This window comes from Perca fluviatilis, chromosome 3, assembly GCF_010015445.1.
Source record: "Perca fluviatilis chromosome 3, GENO_Pfluv_1.0, whole genome shotgun sequence".
Taxonomy (NCBI): Eukaryota; Metazoa; Chordata; class Actinopteri; order Perciformes; family Percidae; genus Perca; species Perca fluviatilis.
Window position 1 is genome coordinate 17,596,495 of NC_053114.1, and position 12,748 is coordinate 17,609,242.

The 12,748-nt window shown below is 39.7% G+C and overlaps 2 protein-coding genes across 3 annotated transcripts; both read right to left on the bottom strand.

The window, feature by feature from the left end:
- Positions 1–3,255: 3,255 nt before the first annotated feature.
- On the bottom strand, positions 3,256–4,896 carry c3h15orf48 (chromosome 3 C15orf48 homolog). The gene is made up of 5 exons (XM_039795740.1): positions 4,761–4,896; positions 4,598–4,656; positions 4,367–4,455; positions 4,106–4,166; positions 3,256–3,799 (listed from the first exon to the last, which is right to left on the bottom strand). The coding sequence occupies exons 2-5, from the start codon at positions 4,634–4,636 to the stop codon at positions 3,731–3,733; spliced, it is 258 nt and encodes an 85-aa protein (XP_039651674.1). The 5' UTR covers positions 4,637–4,656; positions 4,761–4,896; the 3' UTR covers positions 3,256–3,730.
- A 721-nt stretch (positions 4,897–5,617) lies between these two features.
- Positions 5,618–11,888, bottom strand: spata5l1 (spermatogenesis associated 5-like 1). 2 transcript variants are annotated; one of them, XM_039795739.1, is made up of 12 exons: positions 11,753–11,888; positions 11,171–11,574; positions 10,959–11,083; positions 10,677–10,862; positions 9,962–10,246; positions 9,673–9,858; positions 7,134–7,292; positions 6,811–7,020; positions 6,478–6,705; positions 6,244–6,378; positions 5,960–6,085; positions 5,618–5,842 (listed from the first exon to the last, which is right to left on the bottom strand). In XM_039795739.1, the coding sequence occupies exons 2-12, from the start codon at positions 11,547–11,549 to the stop codon at positions 5,705–5,707; spliced, it is 2,157 nt and encodes a 718-aa protein (XP_039651673.1). In that variant the 5' UTR covers positions 11,550–11,574; positions 11,753–11,888; the 3' UTR covers positions 5,618–5,704. The 2 variants fall into 2 exon arrangements, with proteins under 2 accessions (XP_039651673.1, XP_039651672.1); XM_039795738.1 differs by having other exon boundaries at positions 10,959–11,574.
- Positions 11,889–12,748: the final 860 nt, after the last annotated feature.

Sequence of the window (12,748 nt, forward strand, 5' to 3'; positions counted from 1 at the left end):
TTCCAGCACCGCTGTATCCTTCCTCTTCTGTCATTGTTTCCCTAAATAACCTTTCAGTTGCACAGGCTCGATAGGTTAAAATAAGTTCTCTCTCGCTCTCTCTCTCTCTCTCTCTCTCTCTCTCTCTCTCTCTCTCTCTCTCTCTCTCTCTCTCTCTCTCTCTCTCTCTCTCTCTCTCTCTCTCTCTCTCCCTCCCCTTCCAGTATATTTGACTAAATGATACTGATAGATAGCGTGATAGATATATTAAAAAAGTAAAAGTGCAAGAATGATTACTAATACTAAATATAAATTGAAGATAAATATATGAACACATAACCTACAGTCCAACAAAAGGGGATTAAAAAGTAATTAGTGCAAGAATGATTACTGTGGAAAATATAACAAATAGAGGGTAAATATATAAACAAATACAAATGGTGCTGACTGACAGTCCAGCCGCCTAATGAAAGAATGCAGGGGAGCAACAAATGCCACAGTCCCAACTGTTTACATTCTCTAAAGCTATGAAATGTGACTGGGAATTGTTTTAAAGCAGATTTAACACATGTCACAGTCACAATAAAGAGAAAGTAAATGTTTAAAAAATGTGTAACACCCTTTCTGACATAGTCATGTATAGCCCAACGTGCACGTACAGTAACACCAAATAGGATAAGAGTTTCCTGATAAAAAAAGCAACTCCCAACAGACCAGGAAACAATACCTAAGCCTCTTTTCTCTCTCTCTCTCTCTCTCTATCTATCTCTCTCTCTCTTTCTCTCAATTCATACCCTTTGCTTAATAATTCATTAAAGAGTTTCAGAGTCAACAGTCCAATGGGCTGTGTATTCCAGATCTTGCCATAGTCAGACACTGTAGGAGGGAGGGTTTTCTGATGTTTTTGATCTCTTCTGAGATATGAGAGGGACGTTAAGAGGATCGTCTGGTATTATGAAACACAATGAATGCCCATCCAGCCATAAACTAAGCAGATGAGTGCATATTGCCCATTGCTTTCATGGCAGTAATTACTTTACGGCTGCCCTAGCTGGCAACAATTGACCATTTTCTTGTCTGCAAACAACATTCAAACAAATACTGACTGCATCTTTTAGATAAAATGTGGAGATTGAAGAATGAAAAAGTGAAGTTTTACTTGGTGGAGTTTGAAAGGTCATTATTGACCTTATTAACTCACCTTGTAGGAGGAATATAATGCTTTTAGGCTTTATTGTGTCTTACTCCTCGATTGTTGTTGTATATGATCTTCAGGATTGTAACTAACTTGGGAAACTCGATCTGCTGTTGAAGATCATGTGGGACTTTGAGGTGAGATTGTTCTGTAAAATTAAATATTGGAATTTTAACCTACTCATATAAAGCATCCGACCCTTTTCCAAGACAGACATTTTGACTTGTCATAGCAGGAAAATAACATTAAGAATGCCCTTTCCAATGAACTGGTTTTGTGCATGTTGGCTTCCTGGCAAGTTTCACTGGGACACCTAAATGGAGAGGAGCCATCCTTACAATTATTAGTTACAACCATGGGTGTCACACTGGGGGTGAAAAGGGGACTGAGTACCCAGGGCCCTCATGTGAGGAGGGCTCAAAAAGATGCTAGAATGAATTGCTGTGGATGTGGGGAGGGGCCCGTAGTGAATGCCTTTCTACAGGGCCTAGAATTTTGTGCTACGCCCCTGGTTACAACTGTGCTCTTTGTGCTGAGTCAAACTGTCTGCTGTGAAAAACATCTATTTAATGTTTTTACTGAACATAATCACAACTTGAAAGCATAGGCTGGCATTAATCTTTCTTAATGTCAACAAATCCTAGGACAAGACTAAAATCAACAATACATTAGTCAATTTTTGAATACATTCTGACTTCCCCAGCCTGTCTGAGACACTCAGCCACAATGCCCATTTGTTCCTACTTAACACATACATCTTTAAAGGAATAGTTCGACATTTCGGGGAATACGCTTGTTGGCTTTCTTGCTGAGAATCAAATGATAAGATCGTTTGTCATGTTTGCACGCTAAATAGCTATGAAGTTAAAGCCAGCAGACTGTTAGCTTAGCTTAGCATAAACTGAAAGACTGAAAAAGCCCTTTTCTGTCCAAAGGTAACATAATCCAACTACCAGCAGCTCTAAAGCTCACTAATTAACGTTGTATCTTGTTTGTTTAATCAATACAAAGAGTAAAAACAACAAATTGTGGGTTGTAAAACTTCCTTTTACACCTTAGCCTTTACATAATTTTTGTACGGATTAAACAAACAAGATATAACATGTTGATCAGAGAGCTTTAAAAGGTGCTAGCAGGCAGATTTTTTGAAACTTTTTGATGGAACCAGGCAAGCTGTTTAAGCTAACGCTAAGCTAACTGGTTGCAGGTGCTCGTGTCAATTGTCAACCGACTTTCAGCACGAAAGTGATCAAATCTGTCAAACTATATATTTAAACTTGAAAAAAGGCTTAAACAGCTGGGCACTGTAGTTTTTTAATAAATCTTACTCAAACAGTTATAAATAGTGCATTTTTCACAGACTATTTTTAATGGTGGCTCTATACTCTACATTTTAATGTTCTAGTGAGTATGCACAACACCTGTACAGTGCATGTGGGATCAATTTAAAATAAACTACAGTGCAAATGTTCACAGGAACTTGTGACAAAGTGCCATTATGTGGCTCATTTATATGTTTTTAACAGTTTTGGGACAACAATAGGTCTATTGTCACAGAGGTGTCAATAATAAAATGAATGGTGGCTGAATTGTAGCTGCTTTGGTTTCAAGGTCCTGATATTGTGAATGCTGGTTCACTGTCACACGTTAATACAATGGACCTGTCGTTAATGCTTTCAGTAAGCCCTGTGGTTTTCCTACTATAATAAATCAAAATGTCTGCCGTTAAGAAGGCTGATGGAGCTCTATGGCACAGAGCAGTATAAGCTAAATCAGACTTTGGCAACACAGACAATACTTGTTAGTGAGATCAATTCATTGTTAGTTTTGGTCTGTTGGGATTTGGTGACAAAAGAGAAAAATATAGTTTTTTATTATGTTTTGTGATATATTTACATTAAAAGAGTTCGATGCAACACCTCTTCTAGCCAAACTCAACTTGTTAGCACTGCATTTATAGGTCAGACACACTTTTTTGTGAGACAAATGATGCTAAAAGGAGCTCTTACTATTAACTCTGTAACACAATCCAGACTAAGAATATCAGTCTAAAGACAAGAATACACATATTTCCACATAAATAAAGTTTATACTTTTTTGAACAAAAGACACTCTGATGTTCACAATAATTTATTGACACTGTACAGTACATTACTTATTAGGACATTATTATATTACGACTGTGTTTACATTTTGTGTCTGTCACATTTAGAAACTATCGTACATTCACATCTACTGTAAGAGCAATTAGACACCACAGCTTATTCAATGTAAATGTAGCTCTCTAGCTGTAATGACAGAAACCTGGAGTAAGATAGTATTTTTTCAGTTTATGGCAGTATGAGTATCAGTTACCCTAGTTTTCTACTGCTGTGGATGGATGTCCTCGGTCTGGGCCACTACAAAGCCAAGTGAAACCCCAACAGTGGAGCAGAAGCATCTCCGCACACTGAGTGTCAAAGCATCCTAGTTTGTGCAGAAAGGATTCTGTTAGACTGATGGGGGGGCAGGCAGGTGGTCAGACTGTGGATCTTTCTAGCAGATGCCCGCCTTCTTTTATTTGGTGAGGCTCTTTACATACTCCAGCTCCTCCACTGGTTTCCACTGCTGATTGATGGTGATGAGCTGCAGCAAAATGTCAGAAATAAAATTGAGGCTTTGCCGGACCTATTTACAAGTATTACATCAACTTAAAGTGACTTGTAACATGAGTAGCATGGACCAACATGTGTGGCTACATAAACAGCATTAATCTGATGTTGCAATAGCAGGCTGGTACTAATTTGATAACATTTCTTCCTCAGTGACTCAGCAGATTGTAGCTGCATGTTGGAAGATTCTGCTTGTATTTCAGCCAATAAGAATAAAATGGCTTGCCATACAATTATAACAATCCAAATTTTATAAAATGTGAGGAATATTAGAGATTACCTTTTGGGGTTTTGCTGGGTTAAGTCTCTCCCATGGTTCTGGGTTTCTGGTCTTATTCAAGCTAAAAACAGGGAATGAAAATGTTGCATCATCATTAAGCATTTTTTTTTTTTTTACATGCCAGAGGCTGATAGAAGTCCGAATAAAGCATTAAAATGGGGAAACTAATTAAGTGCAATTTAAACCACTTTATATTTAAAAAATAAATACAGTGAAATATAGTTTTATCAAAATAAGAAAAAAAAGTACAATAACACTCACATAACATCAGGTTTGGTTAATAGAAAGTAAATAGCAGCCGAGGTGGCTCCTGTTGCAGCAAAAGCCATGAACCCTATCAGAGGGATCAACTGAAATACACAAGTAAAAAAAAAAAAAAGGTTTTCAAATGTGTATCATAATATTAAAATGCATGTAATCTTCTAAATGGGCTACAAATCCAATATCCACAAAAAAACAAAACTTAACATAGTAAAAATTTAGTTAGCTCACCTCCTTTTTCTTTCTCAACATTTGGAAAAATCCCACCATTTTTGAAATTTCTCAAATACCTAAAAGAGAAATTGATCATATTTCCACTTAACAATGATGCTGATAGTCAGTTCACTGAAATAAAGTCAATAAGTCATAGAGGCAGCTGAGTGGAAGGTCTCACCTGTTGTTGCCGAGAAGTCCTTAATGTCTCTTAGCGCAGCATCCTGTGAGCCTGGCTGATGTAGGCTGAATGACGGGAGGTAGGACGAGGTGAAAGGCACGTAGACAGACACAGCTTCCTGCACCGAAATGCTACAGTGGAGTCCAATCCATTACATATCTAGTTTGCTGATGATCAATACATTTTCTGGATGTGCAGCACCCTCTTGTGGTCAAATCTGAAAACTGAAAGTCAATGGCTAAGTAGGTGGTTTGGAGTGCAGATCACAAACATTAAAGGTCCCATGACATGGTGCTCTTTGGATGCTTTTATATAGGCCTTAGTGATCCCCTAATACTGTATCTGAAGTTGCTTTCCCAAAATTCAGCCTTGGTGCAGAATTACAGCCACTAGAGCCAGTCCCACAATGAGCTTTCCTTAGTATGTGCAATTTCTGTGTCTGTAGCTGTTGAGGAGGAGAGAGGGGGGGGCAAGGTGGAGGGTGGGGGTGTGGCCTTGACCAGCTGCCACTTTGCTCATTTGAAAGCCATGATGTCTCTCTCTCATGGGTGGGCCAAATTCTCTGGGTGGGCAAAGCAGAGAAAGGGGAGGTAACCTTGCTCCTTATGACCTCATAAGGAGCAAGGTTCCAGATCGGCCCATCTGAGCTTTCATTTTCTCAAAGGCAGAGCAGGATACCCAGGGCTCGGTTTACACCTATCACCATTTCTAGCCACTGGGGGACCATAGGCAGGCTGGGGGAACTCATATTAATGTTAAAAAACCTCATAAAGTGAAATGTTCATGCCATGGGACCTTTAAGACATTTTAAATGCTTGTCAGTGACGAAAACAAAAGAAAATACCATACACCAAAAGTCAAGTTTTACTTATTTTATTTTTAAACCATTTTTTTCTGTAATAATACATTGTAACAATGCAGAGAACGTGGTCATATGTGGTATGTCATCTGGGAGGTTTTTGATATGTTTGGATCTGCTGAACAGTGAGAGAGGGGCTCATTTTGCTGAGGGCCCGAAGGAAGTATGTGTGTTTGATTATCGAAGCCTCCATGTTCTCCTCTTGTAGCGCCAACAGAGCAGCCTGGAAAAACAAAAAAAAAAGTTTTCAGGCATGCTTACATACTATCCGTTTGTCTATGTCAACACTTGGTACGAGGATTATATTTTGTATTTCAGAAAAATAAGGTATTCACATTACCTCTTTACACAGATTTTCCAAGTCAGCTCCAGAGTAAAACTCAGTCTTTGCCGCCAGCTCCTCCAGACACACGTCAGCACCCACGGGCATCGACTCTGTACACACCTTCAGGATGCAAAGACGAGCCTAGATAAACGGATATACAAGGTTAGTTGAAGGTTAGTTAATTAAAGATACACTGATACAAAAAGGCATGGTTATCATCTTTTTAATCCCTTCTGAAAATGTTCTTACAAGACTGCTCTAGTACATAACTTGTTATTCCCTTGAGATAAATGACTTACCTGCTGGTCAGGGGGTGGGACATAGATCATGTGGTCCAGCCGGCCAGGTCTGAGGAGGGCATTGTCTAAGCAGTCAGGCCTGTTTGTGGCGGCTACAACCATCACATCTTTGTTGCATACTTCCAGGAAGTCCAACTGTCAAAGAGCAAAAACAGTTTGTCGCATAAAGTGTTGACTAAATCACCTCATACTAATCAGCTGTTGTGTTAAGTAATAGAGGGAGGAGTGACACACCTTTTCCTGCTTGCGATTCTCCTCCACTCCCTCTGCCTGGAGGATCTTCTCCGTTCCTCTCCTCTCCAGCGTCTTCAGGCCAATTCCATCCATCTCGTTAAGCAGCACAGACAGGAGGCGTGTCTGTACGCTGTTCGGTGTCTGACTGTGTGACCGCGAGCCAATCAGAGAGTCAATCTCATCGAGGAACAGGATACAGGGAGCACAGGCCCGGGCCTGGCGAAACAGCTGCATGTGGACAGACAGGTGCAGGTGTTTATGGATGAAAACAGGAGGACACAAACACAGCAGCCCTTCTCAGGTGTTATTATAGACCGTGAAAAAAGAAAGTACCTGCGCTAAAGCCTTCTCCGAGTCTCCGACATAGGGAGAGTAGAGGTCAGCACCGCCGACAGACAGGAAGGCGCAGTGAGATGAGCTGGCTGCAGCCTTGACAAGCGTCGTCTTTGCACATCCTGGAGGTCCGTAGAGCAGCACGCCACGGGGCCGACGCAGACCCAGACGAACAAACGCCTCGGGGTATAACATCGGCCACTCAATACTCTGAATGGTTAGACACAAAAAAGGACAGATGGGGGAACTGTCAGGAAAAACATGCTCACATGACAACTCTATGTATTTTATGTAGTATAATTCAAGCCCTGCCGCTCATTTACCTGTCTTAGTTTGAGTTTGACCTCCTCCAGGCCTCCTATCTGTTCCCATGAAATCGAAGCGAGCTCCGTCCTGCCCAGGCTGCTCCGCAGGCAGGACGGACGCACCGCCTTCAGGGCCTCCTGGAAGTGCTTCATCCCTAACGCCTGCTCTCCTAAACTCTGCAGACAACAATAACAACAACACAAGAAAAAAACATTCATAATTCTTCAATCTTCAATACTGGATGGAATCAGTTTTTACACTCAATTTCAGCTCTATTCAATTTACTTTATTTGAATCAGGATAATCCACTTAGTATTAATACAAATTTCCAAGGAGTCCTGGGTACATACCCTGACTGTGCAAACCACATTTTAGGTTTATTAGTTACACATGTCCATATGTGCAATGTAGCATGAACGCAAGTGCGTCTTTGTTTTTTCAAAGGAATGCCTGGTCAACCTTAACATATACAGCACAACACAGCCCAAACAGTTGTTTTGACTGTGCCACAACTCAGACACTACTTTAAATATGCATACACACATGTTGGGTTGCTGAATAACCACCATAATACTCTGTTATAGCTGTACAGCTGATAACTAATGTTAAAGGTGCCCTGCCACATGTATTTCATTACTTTGTGGTAATGTCTGAAGTTCTACCATGGACTCTGTAAAAACAATTTGTGGAAAAAATGCCTTGGTTACCTTGTTTCAAGCCATTCCAGTGTGGTATAGAAAGCCTGCAGGAAGACTCAGCTCGATTTGTGCCAGTTCTCATTAATATTCAACGAGCTAAGCTGCTTGACTCTGATTGGCTAACAGCTAGCCAATGAGAGCCTGGCTATCAGCATCCTTTACCCAGCGCAACTGGGCGAGCTCATGAATAGTAATGAGCTCAGACAACATGACGTCAAACTGACCAGCTTTTGTAATTGGCCTGATTTCTCCGCTTATTTCTTTTCGGTGGCTAGAGCTGACAGAGGAGGTAGGAGTTCATTTTCACGTTCACGACATAACACAAACACATATGGGCCTAACATATTTCAAAAAATGCAAGTAAAAACGGTTTTGTGTGGCAGGGCACCTTTAAGGCGTGTGACTGGTTATTGTTGATTTTGTTTAGATATGCCAAATTGTTATTATATATAATTAATAAATAATACATATAATTATATAAGTCAGTCCCTCCAGAAAAACACAATTATGCGATCGCATAATTCAATGCATAATCAGCCAAAGTCCGCATATTCATGCGGGGGTCTCATTTTTTCAAATATGCCGCACTTTCGCCGCATAAATTGCCGATTTCCGCGCAAAATATGCAGTGCTTGCATGATTTCATAATCCACGCATTTTCGTTGCAAAAAAGTCACATATATCTTAGCAGAAAGTTGAAAAAATGTTGCGTTTACTTTACACAAGAGCAGCCATTTTCCCCTGTTGCCATGGGAACGTTGTGAAGTGACGTAATTACGCAACGTGAACATCATCGTAAAGCAGGTGTTGGAGGTTGAATTTGACATGTACTTTGAGTCTCTTAAGTTGATATCCAATAAGAAAGCTATCTTAATATCTGATATTATCTGAAATTTTTTTGTTAAGTGCTCCTGCTGTCTATATTATTAACGATTTTTGAAAGTCTGTCTCTTTTGTATCTTTTATTTCCCTCTGTTTAGACTATTACTTTTATTTTTACTTTAATATTATATTATTTGTATATATTGTTGTATCTTATTTGTTTATTTATTGCAATGACAGAATATCTGTAAACTACTTTTGGAAATTAAGTTTAAAAAAAGCAGGGTGTTGGGGGAATCACTTTTTCTTCTCTTTTTCATCAAACCGCAGTTTTTGCAAGTTCCCGCAATTTCATCGCATAAAATTCCATAAATATCCCGCATATTCCATCGCATTTTTGCGTGCCGCATAATCAAGGATTTTTTGCCCGCAACAATCACAAAAAAACTCTAACCCCGTTTTTCTGGAAGGACTGATAAGTGATTATTGGTCGGACTATATCTTTTAGTTATTATTTAATTGTTAGTTGTTGGCACTTGACCCTATACACGTTCATAGCAACAAAACTGACAAGGGGGGAAACAGTTAAACTGTTTTATGATAATAAGATGGCGTGATTTACTTCATATGCTGTGTATTTGCGTTATTACAATATCTGGGTCACATGACAGTGATACATAACCAAAAGATGTATCCTGGGATTCGTTTATAAATTTAATTTATTTAAAAAAATAATATATAATTTAAAATTGTACCATAAGAGACAATTATTTTGTTAATCGCAATTATTTCTGAGACAATTAATTTTACAGCACAATTTGGAATTGTAACAGCTGTAGTGAAGCCGCATAATATGATCACAATCATTGGAGACACATTTGAGACACAATGTGTAAATTGCAATCTAATCTGGATATATCTTGACAGAAGGTACTACATGTAGCTCTGAAGGGAGCTGCAATGTTTCCCTAGAAGTGATAAAATATTAGTATCTTATTTCTATGGGATACGTTTTTTGATTGCTGTGATTGCTTACCTTTGAGTTTTCCCGTATAGCTTGCATGGCAGCCTCTCTGCACAGGGCGCTGAGATCTGCTCCTACATAGCCTGTGGTTCTCTGTGCAAGCTCTGCCATGTCCACACTGGGACACACAGGCATCCTCGCACACAGAACAGACAAGATGGCTTTCCTCTGCTGCAAGGTGGGAGCTCCAATAAAAACCTGAAGGAAAGATGTAAACATTCAGAGCCTCATAGATGCATTTACATTTTGTATTATGTATTGCGTTATGTTTTTCATAATACATGTCTATTTTCATCCGCACCTCTCGGTCAAATCTTCCAGGCCTGCGCAGTGCCGGGTCTAAGCTGTCCGGCCGGTTGGTGGCTCCAACAATGAGGAAGCGATCTGACCGATTCATCCCGTCCATCAGCGTGAGGAGCTGAGCGACCAGGCGGTTCTCTGGCGCCGACGAGCCGGTTCTCTTCGGACACAGAGAGTCTAATTCATCTAAGAACAGCACACAGGGACCCTCTTCAGCTGCAGATCGAGCCCGCTCAAACACAGCACGCAACTTCTCCTCACTCTCACCTGGCCGTGATCCCACCACCTGAAATAATCAATCACAACATAATAATAATAAAAATAATAATAATAATAATAATAATAATAAGTAATAATAAAGTAATTTATTTTAAGCAATCTCAATCTATCTGGCACAACTCCTTGAAGCCTATAATGCAAATAAATATAAGGCACATTATTATTAAAAGAGCACTACTTTTTAGTAGTTTTAGAAGACTTGAAAATGTGAAGGAGAACTGACTTTCTGACAGCCATCAATGGTCAAATCCTCTTATAAAACCAAGGTTTTAGCCTTTAATATCTGTGGTTTTACCAGTGGGCAATTGTGGCCAATGTTGCAAAAAGGGGACGGTTTTATATCAATATTGGATTCAGAAAATTCATCATAATACACATTGGCATTAAGGAATACAATTGCACATTCAAATATAATAGTTATTATTATTATTTTTTACCTCTGGCCCTCTAACCACCACCAGGCTGGCTCCCACCTCCCGCACCACTCTGCGGACCAGCAGGGTCTTGCCCACACCTGGCGGCCCCACCAGGAGCACACCTCTGGGACATGACACACCCAGAGAGCTCAGGGTGCCTGGATAGAGCAGGGGCAGCTGCAGTATTTCTCTCAGGGAGGCGCTCACCTACCATACAGTAAAAATCAAAATGAGGCGTCACATAGTGGAAATACACACTCTGGATGAATACCAATAATGTCATTACAGTGAACATATGCTGACCTCCTCCAGTCCCCCGAGTGGGACCGTGTGCTGGTCCTGCAGCTGACTCATGTAATGTTGGACTGTCTGGATGCCAGCTATCTCCACACCAGTTTTTGAGGTGATGAATCCAGCACTGGCAGAATCTAGATTGACGCTTTCAATAAGAACATATTTAATCTCTGTATCAAAATCCTCCAGGTTTATCACATTCTTCTCGTGGACATACACACCTTTAAGCATGTCCTTCACTAGCTCATGAACAAGTCTAAGAGGTGTGTGTTTCTTAAAATCAACACTCTGGACCACCACAGTTATCTTTACAGCTTTCAGTTTGGGACAGGGCACAGGTGTCAGCTGGCCAGGGTCCAAGTTGAGATGTGTGGGTGGGTGAGATATCAGGCTGGGAGAGGAACATTTCAGGTCCATTTGCAGGAAACCCTCTGCCAGGTCAGGTCGAGGCCAGGCGGTGCACAGGCAGCTTCCCCCGGGAACAGACACCAACAGAGGGGAGCCCAGACTCAGACCAAGCGCAGACATCAAGCCTGGACCCAGCCTGCATCTCTGAGAGCCGCGGTCTGACGGATCCACTGACAGCAGCCTCAGAGACATTATGGTCCATCAGCTAACAGTGACACTGACAGAAAAATAAAGGCAGAAATTAACGATACAGGAGGAGTGAAGCTAACGTTAGCTACCTACTCTAGCTGCAGTGTAAACTTTAGCAAGGCTTACGTTACATGCTACTAGCTGTTAACTGCTAACAATTCTTAGCTACGATAACACAACACAAACTGTGAGACAGTTATAAATACCAGACAGCGGGTGAAACTAGTGAATGAATGGTGGCCAAAACGTGGTTTTGGCTGGCCGAGTACTTGTTTACAAAAATCCATGCGGCGTTAAAGAAACATGGCCAACTAAAACGTTTTCCTGTGCTAGGTTGTTTACAGTCTATGGACGAGACGTGTTGAACTGTTAAAGCTGGTTTCCGCTTCGCAAATGTATTATGATTTTACATCGGAATAACTCATATCTGGTATTATCTTGAAAGTCAAAGGATATGCTCTGATCCGTAACACAATTATTATACGTTTGTTACGGTTGTAATTGGTTTAAAGATTACTTTTTTTTCTTTTTTTACATTATATTAATATTCTATATTATTTATGTAATAATGTACAACTTAATTCTCAAGTCCAGAATGTGGAATTATTTCTAAATACATATCATTTACCACATTATACTGTACAGCCTAATAAGCAACAACATATGGTACATTTAAAAAATTAAATAACCCACAATTTTAATAAATAGCCTACAGTAACTAAGTTAAACTTTTTACATAAGGTGAGAATTTGGAAAACTTTAATTCTTTCGTAGCTTTAATAAAGGTTTTATTTTGTCTGTTTGGTTTTATAATTTCCTCTGCTACTTAAATAAATATAAATATTTACTAAATAATACAATTCATTATTAATTAAATAATAAATAAATGCATGCCAAAAGATGAATCATCACCGCTAGTAGCCTACAATAATAATAATAATACCAATAATACGTGTTATGATTATTACAAAATATTATTGTTATTATTATACATATTTAATAGGCCTAATATAAGTAAATAATATAAAATATATTCCAATAGTTTGGAACACGAACAAGGAAATAGTCATGGTCGTCCAACAATTAAGTTGCATTTACACATTTCTTGTCTCTGGCGCTCTGGCGTCACCCTGCGTCCAGAAAAGAAAATGCTGTGATTTTAACGAATGTAAACAAACATATGTCTAGTAGATATTCCCCAA

Excerpts from the sequence above, each read along its gene's own strand:
- c3h15orf48 (XM_039795740.1), bottom strand. The coding sequence starts at position 4,636 with ATGGTGGGATTTTTCCAAATGTTGAGAAAGAAAAAGGAG. Across the intron at positions 4,456-4,597 it reads TGTTGAGAAAGAAAAAGGAG|TTGATCCCTCTGATAGGGTT; the intron begins GTGAGCTAACTA and ends TGTGTATTTCAG. Across the intron at positions 3,800-4,105 it reads ACCCAGCAAAACCCCAAAAG|CTCATCACCATCAATCAGCA; the intron begins GTAATCTCTAAT and ends ATTTTGCTGCAG.
- spata5l1 (XM_039795738.1), bottom strand. The coding sequence starts at position 11,549 with ATGTCTCTGAGGCTGCTGTCAGTGGATCCGTCAGACCGCGGCTCTCAG. Across the intron at positions 10,247-10,676 it reads TGGTGGTTAGAGGGCCAGAG|GTGGTGGGATCACGGCCAGG; the intron begins GTAAAAAATAAT and ends TGATTATTTCAG. Across the intron at positions 7,021-7,133 it reads TCAAACTCAAACTAAGACAG|AGTATTGAGTGGCCGATGTT; the intron begins GTAAATGAGCGG and ends CTAACCATTCAG.